At 47.2% G+C, this 21341-nt stretch overlaps 1 protein-coding gene across 3 annotated transcripts in view; it reads right to left on the bottom strand.

The window, feature by feature from the left end:
* Window positions 1-21341, bottom strand: part of LOC126525100 (techylectin-5A-like) — a 278225-nt gene that overhangs the window by 223522 nt on the left and 33362 nt on the right. The window contains exons 4-5 of one of the 3 annotated variants that reach the window (XM_050173161.3): window positions 12095-12200; window positions 5593-5760 (exon numbers count right to left, since the gene is read on the bottom strand). The exons of 1 other annotated variant lie outside the window; for it this stretch is intronic. In XM_050173161.3, the coding sequence (XP_050029118.2) occupies window positions 5593-5760; window positions 12095-12200 (274 nt within the window). The remainder of the gene's footprint in view (window positions 1-5592; window positions 5761-12094; window positions 12201-21341) is intronic. One more of the 3 variants, XM_055067525.2, reaches the window with a different exon arrangement.

The following is a 21341-nucleotide window of genomic DNA, read 5'->3' on the forward strand; positions in this document are numbered from 1 at the left end:
TCTTGCTCGCCTCTTCCAAGCCGCAGCCACACTAACGGATTGCGGGAAAGCCTCATCAACGCCTGAGAAGTCCTCCGGTGATACCTTCGCGGTGCGGAGAAGGAACCAGCCATGCTGTCCACTGAATTTAAGCTATCTGCGTGCGAATAGGACAGCCGGAGCAAAACCTACCAGTGTGCGCAAACCTCGGAGGTCATGCGGGTGTACGATCACCTCTGAGATCGGGAACTCCAACATGCAGGTTGAGCCGCTAGTTATTGGAAAATAATCCTAAGCGTCATCATAGACAGAGCCTTACTCTTACTTTTACTATTAGGTAATTGTTGATTAGCTAGAGTTAACACCAAAACAAACAAACAAAAAACGTGACGATGGCGTCATGGATTCTGAGAGCAACTCCTGATGCCTAGTTAATTTTTTTATCGGAAAACATGGACTACATTGCATTCTAACGATCGAATACTGAGCTTGCCAAGTTTCGATTACCTTTATTTCGCCACAACAACCCAAATACGAGAATAAAAAGCACTATGGTGGTAGACAGAGGTACCATCACTACATTGCAGACACGAACATCAAACTAACATGTCCAAGTTTGGTTCATTATTCTATTGCTTAGAAGCCTACATCGTATAAAGAAATTTAAAAGTTTTTAAAGGATATGGTACCATTATCAACTGATTTAGTGTTTCTCTTTAATGGCCTTTTCGATATCCCATTTTGAACGTATGTCCACTTGTGAGAGTCTCTGAATCTGAATCGATGCCATAGAGAACGCGGTTAGTCGTCATCCTGCGAGGTGCGTTGGGCACTGCAGCTAACATTCAGAATGTAATGCTCCTTTTTTTTAAGCACGGGCTTATCTAACTTAAGAGTCGTACAAAAATGTTCACTTATTCTTCATTCTAAAAAAAGAACCTGATTGTGTACAAACAGAACTCCGTAGTAGTTTACCGGAAACGAATGAAGATTCCACCAGCCCTGTCACGTGCCAGTACTGCAGTTCCTCAATGCAAATAGGTAATAATATCTTGATGTGCGCTATTGGTTCATATTTTGAACTGAAGTTGAACAGCGCGAAAAAAAAATCACACGAAGCAACAAATACTATGGACAAGCACTGACTGTAATATAGAAGTGTATTTGAAGTTTACCAGTCATTTTATACCTTTCCGAGTATAGGCATGCGTACACCAGTCACATATACATCAGCAAGAACAGAAAAATTACAATCTTTAACGCAAATTTTTTTCCGCCAAAGCAAGAGAGGGAGCGTTACACATTTATATCATTCCTTTCGAATATGAGATGCCTCTATTATTTCCCTCTTGCCTTTTCCTTTTCCTACGAATTTTTTCTTTTCAAACATGGCTCTGCACGCGCACTTGTTTTAATGTGCCGCTAAATGACTTCCGTAATTATTCTTTACGTTACTGCAGTGCTGATGAGTTCTTTCTTTGGAAACACTGTCCCGTTTGTACGATACTTCACTGAGTAGAGCATAAATATGATCGCTTTGGCGCAAACAAGGCAGGCAGGAAGGAAACAAGGGGAGCGCCAACTTTCGCCTCTTTATTCTTTATTGTATGACATCCAATATATACACGCAGGCGAATGCGCAAGACACAGAACAGCTTCAATCGCTCAACACCATAATTACAGCCGGCTATCAAAAACCCATCTTTCTGCATGCGAGTACAGCAGTTTACAGTAGGTAGTGAGGCACTGGAAGTGGTAAGGGAATACATCTACTTAGGACAGGTAGTGACTGCGGATCCGGATTATGAGACTGAAATAATCAGAAGAATAAGAATGGGCTGGGGTGCGTTTGGCAGGCATTCTCAGATCATGAGCAGCAGGTTGCCATTATCCCTCAAGAGAAAAGTTTATAACAGCTGTGTCTTACCAGTACTCACGTACGGGGCAGAAACCTGGAGGCTTACGAAAAGGGTTCTACTTAAATGGAGGACGACGCGACGAGCTATGGAAAGAATTATAGGTGTAACGTTAAGGGATGAGAAAAGAGCAGATTGGGTGAGGGAACAAACGCGAGTTAATCATATCTTAGTTGAAATCAAGAAAAAGAAATGGGCATGGGCAGGACACGTAATGAGGAGGGAAGATAACCGATGGTCATTAAGAGGAAGCTTTAGCTCGGGTGCTACTATCTAAATACACGTAAAAGGAGAATTCGTTTTTCTCGGCAACCACTGCACCAAATTTGACGAGGCTTGTTGCTTTTAAAAGAAAAACTTAAAATATAGTGACTGTTGGTTTCGAATTTCTGATTTAGGTCCTTAATTTTTTATTAAAGACTGACAAATATCGCAAATTTAAAGAAAAAGAAACTATTAAGTTTACAACTTTGTAACTCTAAAACGAAAAACGATAATACAATTCTTTGAATTGCATCTAATAGTACATCTAAAGCGGACAAAATTGGTATGCTATGCATGAATCTAAAAAAATTTAGTAATATGGAAATACAGCTTTTGCAGAACCTTTGTAAACAACGTAACAAATTCACGTAAAATATAAAATGACATATCATATTTGTCCGCCTTCAATTGTCTAATGGATGCCGTTTACAAAACCACGATATCTGTTTTTGATGCAGATTTATGAATTTGTAAACTTCGTTCTTCTATTTTTTTTCGAACTTCCGAATTTTTTAAAATTCTTTTCACAAAATCCAGGACCTAAATCGAAATTCCGCTTCCAACAGTCACTAGAATTTAACTTTCTCTCTCAAATGCAACAAACTTCATTAAAATCGGTCCAGGGGTTATCTCAGGAAAACGTTTTTGCGTTTTACATGTATTTGAATAGGCCACGTTGGAGTTGGGCCCGAGCTAAAGCTTCCTCTTAAGAGTTACGGAATGGATCCCAAGGAAAGGGAAGCGTAGCAGAGGGCGGCAGAGAGTTAGGTGGGCGGATGAGATTAAGAAGTTTGCAGGGACAACATGGCCACATTTAGTACATGACCGGGGTAGTGGAGAAGTATGGAAGAGGCCTTTGCCCTGCAGTGGGCATAACCAGGCTGATGATGATGTGTCATAAATATGATGTGTCGCTAATACCAGACGAACCTCGCCATTTAATATGAAACGCCTCTAACAATTCAAATGCTGAGGCGTCACGGCTTCTTCCAAGATTCCGTATCTTGTCCAGTCTGGCTTACACTGTTTTTAATTTCTGTGCTTAGGCAAATGTGCTCCCTTTTTACCTTTTATTGACAGCTCATGTTCCCGTTCACGCTGATTTACGCATCGCTCAGTCTGGCCGACATACGTCTTGCAGCCAAACAGCGGAAGCTCATATATGACTTCGGTAGTGCATTTCGTATACGGCTTGGCATGTACTTTACAACAACCACATTTCTGGCTCCCATCGGAAAGAATGCGAGGACACAGCTACGCGAGCATGTGTGGCGGAGTGAATACGACTGGCACCCCGTGTCTGACTGCAGCCTTATTTCAGTTGTTGGTTACACGGTGCATACAAGACCTCCGCCCTCGCCATTCTCTGCGCTTGCTCAGCACTTTCTCTTGAGTTCGCCGCTCTTGCATTTCTGGAGGAGCGACTCGGCAACGGAAGTAATGACCGCGCAGGGAAAGCCAGCGGTAGACAGTCGAACCACTTGAATCTTAAAGCTTGCATGCATTGTGTGAGGGCAAGATCGCACGACAACGGATTCAATGTAAAGTTTACTAGTCTTGGAATGTGCCGACTCATACGGCAGTAATTCCTTCGTTGTCCGAGGCGAATAAAGCCAGCAGGTGTGAACCATCTGCAACGTGATGTTGAGATCTCAAATTTGCACAGACTGGCAGAAAAGTAAATCGTGAGTAAAGACCATTCCCTTCTCGTGACGACAACGACTGCAAGAGAGCTAAAAATTTGTCAACAATGGCCTGATATAAGGCAATGTATTGTTGCTTTAAAACAATTCAAAATTCGTCAACATATCTAAGAACCTTCAAAACTTTCCTCCGCCCCCACCCTTAATATGCTGGTGCAAGGCTCGGTCACTAATAGATAAAAACAACTTACAAAGCACAGGAGCAACACATGAGCCCATACAAATGCTTTGTCTTTGTACATAAAATTCTTCATTAAATTTGATGAAGGAGGCTTTAAGACAAAACTCGAGAAGAGATTAAAAAAACGTCATCAGACACGTCTGCAGCATATTGAAAGGCAATGGCACCGCTCTTATCGATGCAACTCCTGACACCGGAAAACATTGCATTGTGCGGCAGAGAATAAAACAAATCATCAACGTCCACGGAAAACAAGTACCTTATTGAATGATTCGGCTGCGGAAAGTTGTTTATATATTATACCGTAGTTTATCAGTGTCCGATAGAAAACGTTGCGAGTGCAGTCAGTGAAGTCAGCGAAGTCAGTGAAACTGGTAGCGGTTAGGGGCCTTTCGAGCGTTTTCATACCATCGCATAACCGGGCAAGCTTGCCCGGTGCACTCAAAACTATCATGTCTATCAGAAACTCTCTTGAGATTGTGCGAAAGCTTGTCCAAGTACGGCACCACGTGTACTGCTATTTTCCCCGTATTCCTTTTTTTTCCTGGTTCCAAAGTTATTAATGTGGTCCACTATTCATGAACGTCGTCTCAATGACTGCGCTTGCAACTTTATATATTCGGTACCGCTGACCTGTGGTGAGACATATTAAATAGGACAAACGGGACGGCGTTTCAAAGCCAGAACACGTCAGCACTGCAGTAACGTAAATAACGGTTATGGAAGGAATTTAGCAAGATATTGTAACCTAGTTGCGTATGCATTCCTATATTTGAAAAGACAAAATCCATAGTGAGAGGAAAAAGTAAGAGGCAAAGCTTAATAATTGAGGCGTGCCATATTCGACAGGAAGGAGGTGCATGTTTAGTTTCTTCCTGTCTTGTTTTGTCATAAAAGGAAAAAAGTGTCTTTTTCGCCGGGAAGATTGATACTTTGCTGATTTTGCTAATGTGTATGTGACTGGTGCACGTTTGACTACTACCGCGAAAGGTAGAAAATGGCTGGTGAACTTCAAGTAAACTTCCAGTTGGCAGCCGGCGCGTGCCTATGGCATTTGTTTGCCATAGTCCTTGCCTTTTTCGTACTGTCCAACATCAGTTCTAAGAAAATTTTAGGATTGAATGAAGGATGAATCCCCGATTTTTATTTGGTGAATACTTCGTTCAGCTGCCATCCGTCATTTCAATTATTTTTCTTTCGGCTTTGCATGCTTCACTGGTTACGCAGTAATCTAATGTGGCTCAGTAAAATACCCCAGATGGCCAATGTATCATTGTTACTAGCGTGCTCTGATTTCCCAAAGTGCTAGTAAACATTTCATGCAGTGACGCACCGATAGTGTTCGCAAAAGTAGTGCTTTGACGGAGCTCCCTATAAAGTTCATCTCATACACTTTTCGCCCCCAACGCGCAGGTTCCGCACAATAGTAACTTACTCTACAAAACTGTTGCTCATAATTATGCAAAACCATATAGGTAAAGCAATTGTAAATAAAGCAGCGAGTTTTTCTACACGCTTTCTTTCACTGAAATATATTTTTGTTTCTTACCCTTTGGACCCAAAAATCGTCCTATCGAAAGCTTAAAGTGCTCTTTCTCCGACCCGACCTTGATGCCCTCGTAGTCCACAGAGGCGCTTTCACCTGTGTGGTTTTTCAAGACAATCTTCAGCTTCATGCATTCTGCATTCGACGTCAGAGCATGTAGCGCATTGTTACCTGTTTAGGGCAAAGTGAAAGGAATAGGTGTCAAAACAAGTTACAAAACAAGTTGCTTTGGCTGTAGCACTTCTGGGACTATGCGAACATGAAGCAATGCCAAAATTACAGAAAGAAAATTACAGTTTACGATGTTGCTGCCACCATTGTTTGGAGAGCTCATTTGCGGGGTTACAGGACTCTGTGCAACTCACGAATTATGTCAGGCTACGTAGTAACAAGCATCAGAATAACTTCGGCACCTTCTGGTTACTTAACGTGCGTCCAAAGCACAGCGCACAAACATTCTTGCAATCGGTCGCTGTCACATTGTGGTCGCTTCGTATAGGAAACGATCCCGCCACATTGTGACTGAAAGAGTACTTAGGCGCCAGGGCTTCAAAGAAGACGAATAGATGAGAACAAAGTTCGGTTCTCTTTTCATCGAACTGCACCTTCAAAACTGGTAAATTGCTAGTTTTCACTCATCAGCTCGATAGTCGCCATGAAAAAGAATCACTTCCCATCGTGCGACTGAAGAGAAAATAAAAAAGGAAAATATGGGTTTCAGTGTAGTGCACCTGGTTGCAACTGCAGTCCCGTCACGAGCAGACGCATGGCAACCGCACGAATTTAATGCTGCAAACCACATACGCCGTGTACACCGAACACGTAACGAGGCTCCGTCTGTCGTCGCCTTGTTACGTCTCATTCTAGTTCGTAAAGCTTCCTCCATATTGCGACCACGTACGAAGCCATTCGAGCACTCCCTACCAGTTCTGCTAGTGCCGTTGTCGATTTCCTCCCGTACAACGTCATTTTACACCATCGGGCCTCATGTCAGTGGCTCATGGACCACAGCCGAAACTTTACGTCGGAGTCAAACTTGGAACACGTATTCAAGCTGTTAAAAAGGGAAGGCTTAAGTGTAGGGATCGACGGCTAGTATCTCAGCAACATTCGATTTGCAGATGACATTGTTCTATGCAGCAACACTGCGAAAGAGTTACTACAAATGATGGAGGATCTCAACAGAGAGAGTGTAAGAGTGGGGCTGAAGATTAATATGCAGAAGGCAAAAATAATGATCAATATCCGGGAACGGGTACAAGAGTTCAGTATCTCCAGTCACCTTCTAGAGTCTGTGAAGGAGTAGGTTTACCTAGGTCAACTAAGCACAGGGAACCGTGATCATCAGATGGAAATTCATAGAATAAAAACGGGTTGGATAGCATACAGATACATTGTCAGCTCCTCACTGGAAGCTTATTATTATCATTGAAAAGGAAGGTGCACAATCAGTGCACTTTACCGGTGCTGACATATGGGGCCGAGACTGACAAAGAAGCTTGAGAACAACTCAAGGACCACGAAAGGAGCGATGGAACGAAGAATGCTGGGCATAACGTTAAGCGACGGAAAGAAACCAGTTTGGATCAAAGAGCGAACTGGTATAAACAATATTCTAATTGACATCAAGAGAAAGAAATGGAACTGGGCAGATCACGTAATGCGCAGCTTAGATAACCGTTGGACCATTAGGGTTACAGAATCGGTACCAAGAGAAGGGAAGCGCAGTCAAGGACGGAAGAAGACTAGGTAGGGTGATGAAATTAGGAAATTCGCAGGCGCTGGTTAGAATCGGTTGGCGCAGGACAGGGGTACTTAGAGGCAGCAGGGAGAGGCCTTCCTGCACTGGAAATAAAATACGCTGATGAATGTGAAGATCGTGATGATGATTATTATTATGAACGACGAGAACTTGCCCTCTTGACCAACGCAGCACAAGTTGTTCACTACCTACCATATTCAAACAAACGGTCTCATCATCATCATCATCAGCCTGGTTATGCCCACTGCAGGGCAAAGGCCTCTCCCAGACTTCTCCAACTACCCCGGTCATTGTGTTCATATAGGAGGTTGTGGCCAAGTACTGCACCAGGGTGGCCAATCCTGCTCTGGTGAGGGAGTGCGTTACCGGTTCTGGTCACCGGGATCAGGCCACACTCCAGGCCTGTGTATGCAATTTTATCAGCACGCGGATTTTTTTTTTTAGTCCGGTGGAAAATTGCGCGGCAACGGGATTTGAACCACGGACCTCTTGCACGCGAGGCGGGTGTTCTACCTCTACGCCACAGCTGCAACAAACGGTCTCACTGAGCCTTAAATAGCAGCCTGGCATACATATTCTCCGTGCGTGAGTCACCAGACCACCGTCACTAGGACCTTGTGCTGCCCTACCTAACGTTTGCCTAGAATTCATGATGCCACGGCACCGCCGGATATTCACTTTCCTATGTGCTTTCTAGCCGTGAACTGACGTTACCTCCAGACACCCCGTTACCTCCCGACACCCCCCGCCGCCCAGGCACTTAGCCGACCACTCCAGGCAGATTCCCGCTATCGCCTCTGTCTTATACGCACACCAGGACAGCCTGTATGACAACCGGCGTAAAGACAACCGCCCGTTCCGTCGCCTATGTTTGTGGGAGAAGCTTCTGTCACTGTACTTTGGTCATTACCGTGTCGTCCATCCTGTCACGTACGTCAGCTACGAGGTCGTTCCTGTCTCTCCGACTACGCCATCCCCATCACATCCACTGACCTAGTCTGTGTCAGCAGGCTCAAATCATACCCGCTCTCCCTCTGATCAGCATGTCTGGCTACCAGTGTTGTCAACCTCCGAAGCCAGTTTTTCCCTAACTTGGATTTTAAGGTTTCCTAGATTTCCCTAGATTTTCGCTAGCGCGGTTGCTTAGTTTTCCAATGTGAATTCTGCACACAAAAATATTCTGTTATGTAAATGCACTGCGAAGTTTATGTTTAAGTAATTTCTAATCTCGATTTGAAATATTTCAGTAAAGTTTATTTTCTTAACTAAAGCTGAAGGTATGTTGCACAGAAAGTTGTTAGTTGAAGAACACAGCCTTGCATGAAGTCATTGACCGGAGAACAAACTTATGTTTTTCACCACATGCAAAACAAGACTTACAGGGAACCTTTCTGGGATTGTAACGAAGATGGGCACCCGACCTCTCTTAGAGAATGTAACAATGTCAACGCAGTGGGCCACTTCAAGACACCTACGCAAAAGATGCGGAATAACATTTTCTTGTTTATCATGCACCTGTCTGTTACTCAGGGCCAAGACCACCTTGTCGTGCTCGGCAGTAAATTATGCACATGTCACCTTACGCCAATATTTACCGTACTTCATTGTACGCTCTTGCGACCTGCTCTTGGTTTGCAGGCGACAGCTCAAAATTTCCTTTAAAATGCATGGACATGCATAGCATAACAGCAGCAGTGCAATATTATGCTTCCGTAACCAGCCCAGGACATCCACGCCCTGTAGTTTGCTTGGTATGTTGCCTTCACTACGCTGCGCTGCGATCATAAGTCATACTTTGCATGACAACGCGAAGGTAACTTGCAGTCACTGAAATCAAACCACGCCGTCATGGCAGCAGTTACAGATATGGGTTCTTTTGGCGACGCTGCACTGCTTTCTTCATAGTAAAATACTTCCATCGATTTTGACAGAATTTCCTATTTCCCCGAATAACACGTACAATCACTAGGTCTAGGGAAAATTCCTTAGTGTTTCCAGCACTGAGCTACCCCGTACACAGCGCTTTCACACCTGGGACTAATGCTGCGTGACTAGTGAAACCGAAAGAAAATAGCCATCGCTGTTTAAAGACTAGGAGGACGACGATGTCATTCTGCAGGTGAGCTGTCCACAATTTGGGTGACAGACTTGCATCGCAGCGTCAGTGCACCCTATACATAGTGTTCACTTTACGTAACAATATGTCCACAGATCTAGCTTCACCTTCACCAACTGTTACGAACTGCCTGCCATAGCGAGGTAAACACACCTAAGGTACAGCCTTACTGCAGTATCCGCAACGCGCGAGGGCAGAACCATTCATCGCATGTTCTCCAGAGATGCTAATCAACGATATCAATCATAATCAGTCACTCCTCAATCATTATCTTGTCCATTCAGTCTGCACAACTATAAGGCAGTCAAGCACATGAAGTCAAGAACATGCAACACTGCAGGATTTCTATCAAAAAACCCTAACTTCGGCAAATAGTTTGAACACACACCCATGCATATTTCCTGACGCGGTCGCACGTAGAGGTGACGCTGTCCTCTAGAATTTCAGTGCAAGTACGTGTTTTATACATTCAGTATATAATGTAAAAGTCTCTGTGGATCCCCGCGCAGAGGCGCTGCATTATCGCAGTGACCATTTTCAATTTTCCTATAAAGGTTGGGAAGGGGTTTGTCCCAGCCCGCGTGCTCAGCCGGCCAGCAAGTAGATCAATATAAGCTCTAAGAAAAGGTGGCTATTGAGTTTGTTTCTCAGCATACACTCAGGCAAGCACAGCGAGTAACCAAGTTCCAGCTGTATATCCACTGCCGCTCTTCAGAGAACACTCCGTGGTCCCATGGCTATCAAAGAAGGAAGTACTTCACCGATCAACAGGTCCATTGATAACTCCGTGTCGATTAGTCCTGCTACCTGGTCTCTCCCCCCGTGAGGAGGTTGCCTTCAGTAGGCTGCGTGTGGGTGCTGCACTAATGCCAGCTGCAACCTCTTCAATATCTACAGACCATTGAGCAGCCTTTGGCGCGACCTGTCGCTTCTGCCCTCACCCAGCTGCCCTCGAAGGTCTACCACACTTATGGTGAAAAAATTGTGCGGTACTGCGCTCATCAAAACACCATTACCTGTCGGATGTAGGGCTACATTCAAGCCACCTACTTGACTATCACCTGTGGCATTAGAGTCCGCACCATGGATGACTGTTGGATTTCACTGAACACAACCAATTATACGTGCACATATAACTTCCATCAATCCCACGTTTTCTGACATGCGAAAGCCTTCCGAATTTAAAAAAATGCCATAGTAAGCTTATCGAGGATCGCATTACACGTGGGCCTTATTTCGGAAGGGAAGAGCTGCAGGTAAAGGTGTTGTGGTGATTGTAATTATGATGACGTATATGTACATTTGCAGAGTACAAGACACTTCAAGAGCGAGACGTACTCTGGGTGCGATATTGAAAGTTAAGCTTAGTCCAACGCTTTCTGGTTACGCAGCAATTTAGGCAACAGCTTCAGCACTTGTTCGTTTCCTTGAACGAGCTAAATATTGTACCAGCTTCCTGCACTTCATTAATGGGGTCTACAGGTCTGTCCATACCTTTACTACAAGTGCATGTAAATCTTATCTTCAATGGCAAATTCACATCCGTGGGAAAATACCATGAGGCTACAGAGGAAATAAAAATTCATCCACATTGCGGATTTTTCGAAGAGGTCTTTTTATTAATGGCGTATGTCATGTCCACAAGCTACTTACTGCCTGTTTGTGAGCAGCGTTATACTCACACTGAGGATCCTTCACCACAATGGAACAATGCGTACACGTTATTTCTAAATTACGCCTTGAGCAAGGAATTTAGGGAGCTTTAGAACAGTGTACCTTAGCCACACCCAAGTGTTTGGAGACGCTAACTCCATTGCGGGTACTTCGCACTCTTTTGCGCTCGGCTGTGCGTTCATTTGCACGACGAGCGGTTTGAGTGTCGCATAGCTTGTGCACCCTAATCTAAAGTGTTCTATTGACACCAACGCGCGTTCAAATTAAAGAGTTATAGCCCAGCAAGCCAGCGGGTCAGCGTAGACGCCACTGCACATGTTGTACCGCGCATGCGCGCTGGTGTCTGCGCTGCCACGCTGGCTCGCTGAGATGCAACTCTCTATTGGCTGACCGCGAACAACATCCGGAGACAGCTCTCCAAAGTCCACAGGCCATCTAGCAGTTCAATGGAGCATTCTTTCCGCTGGAGCAGTTCTCCGCAAGTTCAAGTAAGGGCCACCTCTATTTTTCTTTTACGCTTCATTCTGGGGAAAACATTTTACTTTTACTGCATCATTTCGTCCTACAACACAATTTCTCAAGTGGATTCAAAACACTGCCGCAAAATTGACGTATCGATCAAGTGCCTTATTGAAGCACATGATCCATCAATGCAGACGGCTTTCATTGCGGCTATGCTTTGTCGTTCCACTGAAGAGGAATCCCGTTGTAAATTCTACATTATAAGTTTCCAGAAGGCAAATAAAAATGTTTCATTGTATCTCTTCAATTTGCAGGCCTTTGTTTTCCTAAACTTACCTATAGCTGCATTTCGCCATTGATTCGTTAAAATTGTGCAGGAAAGGTGAGGGAAGGAAGGAAGGGAACACGCAAATCTTAAGTGAATGTTCAGGTCAAACGACTTGCGTGTGCAACCGTGCCCCAAACGTGAGCTCCGTGTCGACGCAGCTTACCGAACCAGAACTCTTTGGCCGGGTCGCCAAAGCCGGCGGCATACTCTTTCCAGTTACGATAGAAGTAGTAGACCCTGTTTCCGAACTGGCCTCGTCTCTGAATGACCTGCACGAAGCACAATCAGAACAAGAAAACATGTAGCAATGTAGTGATACCTGTGTCTGACAGTTTATGACAGGTGTCTACAAAAACTTGTGAAACTGTAAAAGTTAGCTGGCTAACAAATTATATCGCCCTGAAGTTTACCGATATATATAACCTAACGTGGGCACGTGAGGTGCGCAAAACCATTAATTCCCGGTTACCACGGACCGCCATACCACGGCAAATTTTCTTCAACAGCAAAGCTGTCATCCAAACCTAACAATTTATTCATCTAAAAACGAAACTGTTGCTACCTCCCGGGTTTCTCATGAACTGATTTGCAGTATAGAGTACTTTGATATCGTTTGTAAGGTACTTGTGTTGATCAGCTGAAGTCGTAAGATATGGCAGCTAAAGTTTTGTTCTATAGATGCGTAAGCATTTCTATGCCTAGCAATCCAGGAAACCCGTCAAACTGTGTCACGTAAGACGAACCGCTGTAAATAAATGAATAGCAGAATAAATTGCAAAGCAGAAATGTTGTCAGGGGTGATTTAGAACCTACGGCCCCAAACTCGGACGCCGAGTGTTTTATCCGCTGGGTTAAACACCCGCTTTCTTTCCCTTTTTTTATTTCCAGCTTGGCTATATAAGCCGAAATAGGCGATTGTGATCACAGATCACATTCAACTTATAAATGTTGAATCGAACATTGACATCACATCTTCATCGCATTCAATCGCCTTGCACACTACACGTACTTTCATAACCACTTCCACAATATATTCATGCGCAGATCTGCCATTAACATCACAGTGTCCATATGCTGCCAGACTAAGCCAGACTGTATGCAGCCGGAGTAATAAGATAACGTCCACCTTGATGAAATCATTCTGGGGCGGTAAAAAACGAATGCCACGTGCATTGAGGGATACGCCTTTCCTTTATGTTTCCTGTAGTATATCTCAAAAGAATAAGGCATTATTACAACATCCGCCGTGGTTGCTCAGTGGCTAGGGTGTTGGGCTGCTGAGCACGAGGTCGCGGGATCGAATCCCGGCCACGGCGGCCGCATTTCGATGGGGGCAAAATGCTAAAACACCCGTGTACTTAGATTTAGGTGCACGTTAAAGAACCCCAGGTGGTCGAAATTTCTGCAGTCCCCTCTACGGCGTGCCTCATAATCAGAAAGTGGTTTTGGCACGTAAAACCCCATAATTGATTATTACAACAATAAAAACATGTTCAATCGTTTCAGGTTTGTTGCACAGACAGCAGCTGCTTCGCCATTGCACATAGATCCTTCTTTCTTCTAAGCCCGTTTTAACAGGCAAGGTTCTCGTGTGAAGCTTCAAGAACAATGTTTAAAGTTCGCTGGTATCCACACATGTTTAGAGATGTTGAGTACATCTTGAACAAGGCCTTCTTGAAACATTAAGCCCTACAATGGCACTGGAAACACGCTCAATAAGATCCTTCATAAGACACTTTCTTCTTGCATTGGAAAGGTACTCAAATGAAAATATTGCCCTGAGAAACCGATTAGACGTCACAACTTTGCGGAAGAACCATGACATTGTGTAGGAGGGTCAATAGCTGAAAAAACAAAAAAAATCAGGCATGGCAACTGTCAGCATGGTTTCAAAAATCTACACAGGAACAACTCTTTCGTCTCTTCTCAATGTGAACCTTGAACAACTTGCTGAAGAAACAGCGACACAACGGAAGAACACCTTTCTTTACTCGATGAAAAAATTTTGCCCTTGATATTCGCTCCCACTTAGGGCACCAGATGAACGTGGCAACCATGCGGTGAAATTTTTTAATGAGCTTACGTGCGCAATACAGTGCCTGTAGGTCGAAGCTCGTCGAGGGAGAAATGTGTGTGCTTTGCGGCCACTGGCGGTGTGCCATGCTCGAATGCAAAAAACTGGCCTGGAACGTGGACTGCTGATCCATAGAGCATCTCATCTGCGGTGACTAAAAGGTCATCCTTGATTGCTGTTCGCAGCCCCAGTAGTCCCAGTCCTTCCACCATGTGCTGTAGGTCGAGCGTGGCGGTCAATGACGCCTTTCATTGTCGGTGGAGACGCTCAACCATGCCGTCATTCTGTGCGTAGTAAGCCTTGGTGTTATGAAGGCGCGTGCCGAGTCGTCTTGCCAGGCTGCAGAAAAAAAACAAGCTTTGGGATTGTCGGCCTCGGTCAGTACTTCTTCGCAAAGGGCAACCGTACCGCGAAACTTACGTAACAACAAATGCTTCCACTACTGTTTCGGCCATGATGTCTTGTAGAGGCGTCGCCTGAGGCCACCCTAAGCACCGGTCGAGACATTTGAGTGGTACTTGAAACATTGGCAGGGTGGAAGAGGCCCCACCGAGCACAAATACTCGTTATCGAGACGGCTCTCCTATGGTCGAAACGGCTGCACCGCTGATCGTGTGTGCCGGCTCACTTTCACGGTTTGACAGGCTTCGCAGCTTCTTGTCCAGCTTTCAAGACATTCGTTTACCCCTGGCCAGACGAAACGCACCGCGATAAGCCTCTGTGTCGCACTGATACTAGGATTGCCTAGACCGTAGAGCGAATCGAATGTTGGACCTCCGAAACTCATGGGACACCAACGGGCGAGTACCTGCCTGCCATATGTCGCACGTGATCAATGTTCGGTAGGAAAGCCGTACGTCTTCAAGCTGGAGCGACGAGATTTTCACCGTAATTCGCGTAGGTCGGGGTCGTTTTGCTGGGCGGAGGTTAGAGCTTGGAAATCTCTATGGCCAGCAGGCGTAGTGCCAATCCGCGACAGTGCGTTAACTCCCTGATTTTCGGTCCCAGAGGTATGGCGGAAGTCCGTAGAAGATTCGCAGATGAACCGAAAATCCCCGAAGCTCATGTTCTGCGTACGAGGAACTCTTGCTCGTGAAAACGAAGGTTAACAGCTAGGGATCAGTCAGAATGTAAAAGCTACAGCCTTCAAGAAGAAACCGAACATGATTGACAGTGCAACAGTTCGCAAACATATCCCTCCCGAAGGTGCTGTAGCGAGCTTCCCTAGGGTTGAGGCGCTTTGAGAACGAGCGCAGCGGCCTCTAGTCTGTGCAGTCTTGCTGACGCTGCAGTATTGCACCCGCCTACCATGATCGGCACGTCTACCATAAGATGAGTTGGCGCGTCGAGCAACGGAAGTATCAGCAGCTCAGCAGTCGCCAACCACGTTTTCGCCTCCTAGAAGCAGTGTTCGTGCTCCGAGTACCAGTGGAAGGTAGGCGTGATTATGGAGTCGCGACGCAGCAGGTTGGTAAGCGGCTCAATACTTTCGCACAGGATTATATGAAGCGCCTGGAAAATTTATGAGCCTCACAATGTCGCTCAACTTCCTGAAGGATGTTGCAGAGGGGAAGTCCTCAATTACCCGCACCCGTGATTGCAGTCGCTGGATACCTAGGGGTGAAATGCGATGGCCGAGAAAATGCAGTACTTTAACTCAGAAAATGCATGTCTGGGGCTTTATAACCAAGCAGCGCTCATCCAGTCGCTCAAATAGAAGGCGAAGGTGCTCTTTGTGCCCTTCGTCTGTTCCACTTGCGACCAGCGTTTAGTCAAGGTGGACAAAAATGAACACAATCCGTGCGTAACCTCGACCATGAACTTTTGAAAAGTTCGAGCCGCATTTTTGCGCCGCATTTTTCGTCCGTAAGGCATACGGACAAATTCAAACACGACAAATAGGGTAGTGATTGCTGTCTTCGGAATGTCACTGGTTTCGATAGGAATGTGCTGTTACTCGCTCATCAAATAGAGTTTGCTGTATATTTTGGTTCCTGCGAGACCTGCGGGGTAGTCATGTATCTTGGGAAGTGGATATTGATCAAAAGTAGTGACGTCATTCAAAGCTCTGTAATCACCACAAGGCCGCCAGTCGCCACTGCCCTGCTTTGGACGCAGATGCAGAGGTGAAGACCAATTGCTGGAGGTAAGCCGACCAACGCGGATATGAAGCACCTGTACGAACTCACGGCGGGCGACTTTCAATCTCCGTCCAACAAGCCTCCTTGGCCGGGCGGCGACAGGTGGGCCGGTGGTGGTAATATAATGCTGCGTCACTTGTGTTTCGCGGCCAGCGCATCGTTTTTAGCCGTCGTGAGTTTCGGGCACTCAGCAGGTATCTTGCGTATGTTTAGACCGGCTCAAACTTGCGGATGCCAGATGAGGTGAGGTTGCACTGCAGGCCAAGTACATCGAGGAATGTGACGTTATGCTTTAGGCGCCGGTCACGAACACTCACATTTAGGTTTAATGGCTCAGCAATTCCGCTCGCAGTAAGGCAAACTTGACGTCGGCGATGAGAAACACCCATCTGTGCAAGCGCATGTCCAGCGTTACCGACCGGAGCCCATACGACGTGATGGCAGTGTTGTTCACTGCATGGAGCGTCGGTGTGGACTTGCCTTGTTGGCAATCTGCGGCCGTCGCGGGAACAATGGACAGCTCGGCTCCGGCGTCGACGAGGAAACGGGTACCGGTTATGCGGTCGACAACGAAGGATAGGCAGCTTACCCGAGGGCCAATGTAGCATGCAACCGTTAGCGAGTGACGGGTGCGTTTCTCGTCTATGAACTAGGCTGATTGCAGCGGCTCGCTTGTTCGCGAAAGCCACGGTGGTACCAGCACAAGTTCCGCAGCGAGTCTCTCGATGCAATGGAAGATTGTGAGACCGAATGGTTATGCCGAAGTTGATCGTCAGTGTTCCCTCTAGTCGTCAGCTTCTCCAGCACTGGTAACCCGGTCGGCTGTTTCTTCCAGGCACAAGAGTCGGTATCCTGGCTCTGAGACTCTCGCAGCGGCGATAGGTAGCTGTACCGAAGACGGGCAGTCGCATACGCGGTGAGCGAGCGCACTGTGAGAGGCGTTGCTAGAACACCTCGCGCAAAATTGAAAGCTACCACTCATTTGTGAAGTGCTTACACAGTAACTGACGCGACCGATGCAGTAGTTGTGACTGTCGTTAGTCGCCGAGTTCCTCGGAGAGGACCTGTTGGTGCTTACTCTGTTGCATTTTCTTCAGGTGCTGCAGGGCCGTGCGTCTGAGGTCTTTGTATGCGGTGGCCGAAAGGGCACCCTCTAGCAAGTGGTTTATGGTATCGACGATGTCGGGGGGTAGCGCGGCGACGACGAGAAGGTACACTTACCTCTGTAAAATGATGCGCCAGAGTTGAAAACGGGCCTCTACTTGCATAAACCAAACTCGAGGATTCTCGGCCGAGAAGCTGGAAAGCTGAATCTCTGCGGCGATGACGGAAGACGTAATCGTGGCGTTGACTCTGTGAGCAGGAGTAGGAGCAGCATCGTCCATGGCTAGTGTTACAAAAGATCGTAAATGTCCAGGGTCTCCAATTGTTGGGAGCGCAGTTTAGCGGAGGCAAGGAATACACGTTTTTGACAGGTTGAGAACAGAGAGTCGACTGGCTGTGTTCGAAAGTAAAAGCACAGTTTGCCGAGTGGCTGTGGTGGCGCCACCGTCGGGCGCGCATGGGGCCATGAAGCTCACGTCGAGGCACGGTGAGGGGAACAAGGGGCAATGTGTCCCACGGCGAGGCAAACTACAGTTATGAGGAGGGGGGTCAAGAAAGTGACGGACGGTCGCTACAAGGAAAGGTCCCCAGCCCGAACACCTCTGAAAGTACCTCACGCAACGCTGCTGCCATATTCGTTTGGAACACCTTCGAAAATGCCACGGCAATCCCATCCTGGCCAGCAGATTTGTCCGCGCTGAGTTCAACAGTCCGCTCAATTTCTCCCATACTAATATCCCTTTCTAATAAATTTGTTTCCTCTTCGCCCAGCCGTAAGCATCTGTGCTGAGAACTCATCCAGGTAGCCCGACACGTTTGCCCCACGACAAGAAAATAGCCCTCGATAGTCAGTTTCAAATGCTGTCTTGATAGCTTTCTGTTCTCACGATATCGCACCGCTATATTCTGTTTCCAATATTTCATTTTCGCGAGCATTTTCATATGACAAAGTTCGTTTTGTTGGGGCCCCAGCTGCTAGGTATCTTTCAGTTCGTGCACATATAATCGCACCTCTGCATATAATATTGACCATTAATAAAAGCTAGGGCGGGGGAAGAGAACACAAAACGGGGACACGGGCGGTCGTCGTTCGTGTCGTTGTTTTGAGTTCTCTTCCCCTGTCCTCGTCTTTACTAGCCGTCAATACAAACACGTGGACTTGTTTTTCCGGTGAGCACTCTTCACCCTCTAACAAATGTGATCGCTCAGCGCGAGATGCGCCTGCATAAATCGGAAGTTTCTGAAATATTATCGATGGTTCTATCCACTGTCTGTTGTCACCGAACCTTGTGTAACCTGATTTCATGTATGCGCGACGCGAATGAAGCAGAATTCGCAGGCTCCAGTGATTACTCTGCAATGTTGGGTGGCTTGTGTAAAAAAGCCGACGCACTTGACCGGCAAAGCAGATTTCGACGACTGCCGCCCATGTAAGCCGCTATCGCTGCGCTTTGTGTGTAACTTGCTTTTGTCTGCACAAGTTCGCTCAATAAAAATTACTTTCGTCATTCACATATTTGCCGCTCTATTACTCACCGTCACTATCACGTGACATCTGGTGTAGTTGCTAGTGCGGTCACGTACCGAACGCCACCGCAAAACCGTGAACCAAGCCCCAGCCGCGAAGACAACACCAACGTCGCCAAGGGCCAGCGATGTATCCGCAGGCTAAGGGTTGCCCCCGAAGCACGGGCTTTTGCCTGAGAAGATCAATAAGTTCACGGCCACAACAGCAGCTACAATGACAGTCCCAGTGTCGTCAACATATACCGTGCTGCAGCAGCCCATGAGCCACCGACGTTCCGCGGTTAAACATTCGAGGACCCGGAAAGCTGGCTTGAGACGTATGAGAGGGCCGCTACATTTAACAGCTAGAAGAGCGACGACAAGCTGCCACACGTCTTTTTCGCATTGGAAAGCGCCACCAGGACGTGGTTCGAGAACCCAGAAGCTACCTTAACGACGTGGGACTTGTTCCCAAGCGGCTTCCTGCAGACATTCACAAGAGTCGTACGCAGAAAGCGAGCCCAAGTGCTACTAGAAACCCGAGCGCAGCTGTGTAATCAGACCATCGTGATCTTCACCGAGGACATGAGCCGTCTATTCCACAACGTCGACCCGGAAATGGAGAAGAAAGTCCGCATTCTCGTACGTGGTGTGAAGGAGAAACTTATCGCCGGAATGATAAGCCCACCTAAGACCGTTGATGAGTTTCTTCGCGAGGCCACTAGCATCGAGAAGACACTGAACATGCGGAACCGGCAATTCAACCGCCGCACAAACTCAACAAGCTATGCCGGAGTTCAGTCATTAGCCACCGACGATCGGCGCGACACTATCAGTGCGGTCGTACGGGGGGAGCGTCAGAAGCTATTCCTTTCATCACAGCCTCAAGTGGCTTCGATTGCCGATGCCGTACGCGAGGAGCTCCAACAATCACTCGGAGTACCTCAATCGCTGCTCAAAGCGATGACGCACGCCACCGTAGCGCGCCGTCACGTTAACCCTCCGCGCCCGCGCCAGGGCACTGTAACAATGCAGTTCCGCCGTCCGCCGCCGCCACTAGCTCGCCCAACCATCGGCCAGCGCAGCCACCCGAGGAAGACGGTCATTTGGCGCACCCCCGACCAACGCACGCACAGCTATTACTGCGGGGAAGCCAGGCATGACTATCGTCGATGCTCATACCGTGAAATGAGACTACGAGGTTTCGCCGTCCACGCTCCGCGCCCGCAGCAAAGTGAACGCCCTCGTGGTATTGTCCACTACACCGCCGCTACTCAATGGAGCCCCCGACGAGAGTCCCATTCGCCGTCAGCAGGCCTCTACCTGTCGCCGCAGCGCCGTCCTTACACTGGCCCAGTCCGGGGCCGGGTCCTCCCCTGCCGACGAAGATGCTGAGGAGACTATCTCGACGACATAACAACAACATGCCGCCATCCCGACGAAGCCTGGAAGCGAAAAATGCACCGGGCCAAAGACCTGACGACGCGACGTACCAGCCACACGTCTACACGACGCAATAGTGATCCGACGCCAAGACCTAACTGCAACGCAAGACAAAGAACAACCGACCTCGACATGCTTCTCGACGGCCACGCAGTCACCGCCTTTGTGGACACAGGAGCCGACTACGCCGTTATCACCGGATTATTCGCCGCTGAGCTGAAGAAAGTCAAGATTGCATGGGACGGCCCTCAAATTTGGATAGCCTGAGGACAGCTCATAAGGCGAACGGCGATGTGCATGGCAAGAATTACAGTTCATGGCCAGAACTACCCTCTCTGTAAAGACCTGTCTTGTTTATTTGCATGATGTCGTCGTCTCCTCCGGATGCTTAGACGATCACCTTAGGCGCGTCTCGGCAGTACTAGAGTTGACCAAGTCATCAGGGCTCACTTTGAAGCCGGAAAAGCGCCACTTCGCTTAGAATGAGCTTGTGCTCCTAGGCCACGTCATCAGCAAATATGGAGTCCGCCCCGACCCGCAGAAGACAGCTGTCATCGCGAAGTTCCGACAGCCCATCTACAAGAAGGCAGTTTGTAGATTCCTTGGCATGTATGCCTACTACAGGCGCTTTGTCAAGGACATTTCTCGCATCGCGGAGCCACTGACACATCTAACAAAATGTGACGTCAAGTTCAAATGTGAAACGCCGCAGGCTGACGCATTTCACGAACTCAAACGACGCATGCAGTCGCCGCCAGTACTTGCGCACTTCTACGAGGACGCTGATACCAAAATCCACACTCCCAGTAGCCTAGGCCTCGGTACCGTCTATATTCAAGATAAAAGACGGACTTGAATGGGTGATAGCTAACGCTAGCCGATCGCTGTCAAAAACGAAAGGCAATTATTTTACGAGTGAAAAGGAATGCCTCGCTATCATTTGGGCTACAGCAAAACTTCGCCCTTACCTATATGACAGGCCATTCAATGTCGTCAGCGACCATCGTGCCTTGTGTTGGCTAGCGAATTGAAAGGGCCCTTCAGAACTGCCGGTGCGGTGGAGCCTCAGACTGCAAGAATATGACGACATTGTAATCCACAAGTCAAGGTGAAAACACTCTGATGCCGACTGCTTGTGACGC

This window comes from Dermacentor andersoni, chromosome 3 (genome assembly GCF_023375885.2).
Source record: "Dermacentor andersoni chromosome 3, qqDerAnde1_hic_scaffold, whole genome shotgun sequence".
Taxonomy (NCBI): domain Eukaryota; kingdom Metazoa; phylum Arthropoda; class Arachnida; order Ixodida; family Ixodidae; genus Dermacentor; species Dermacentor andersoni.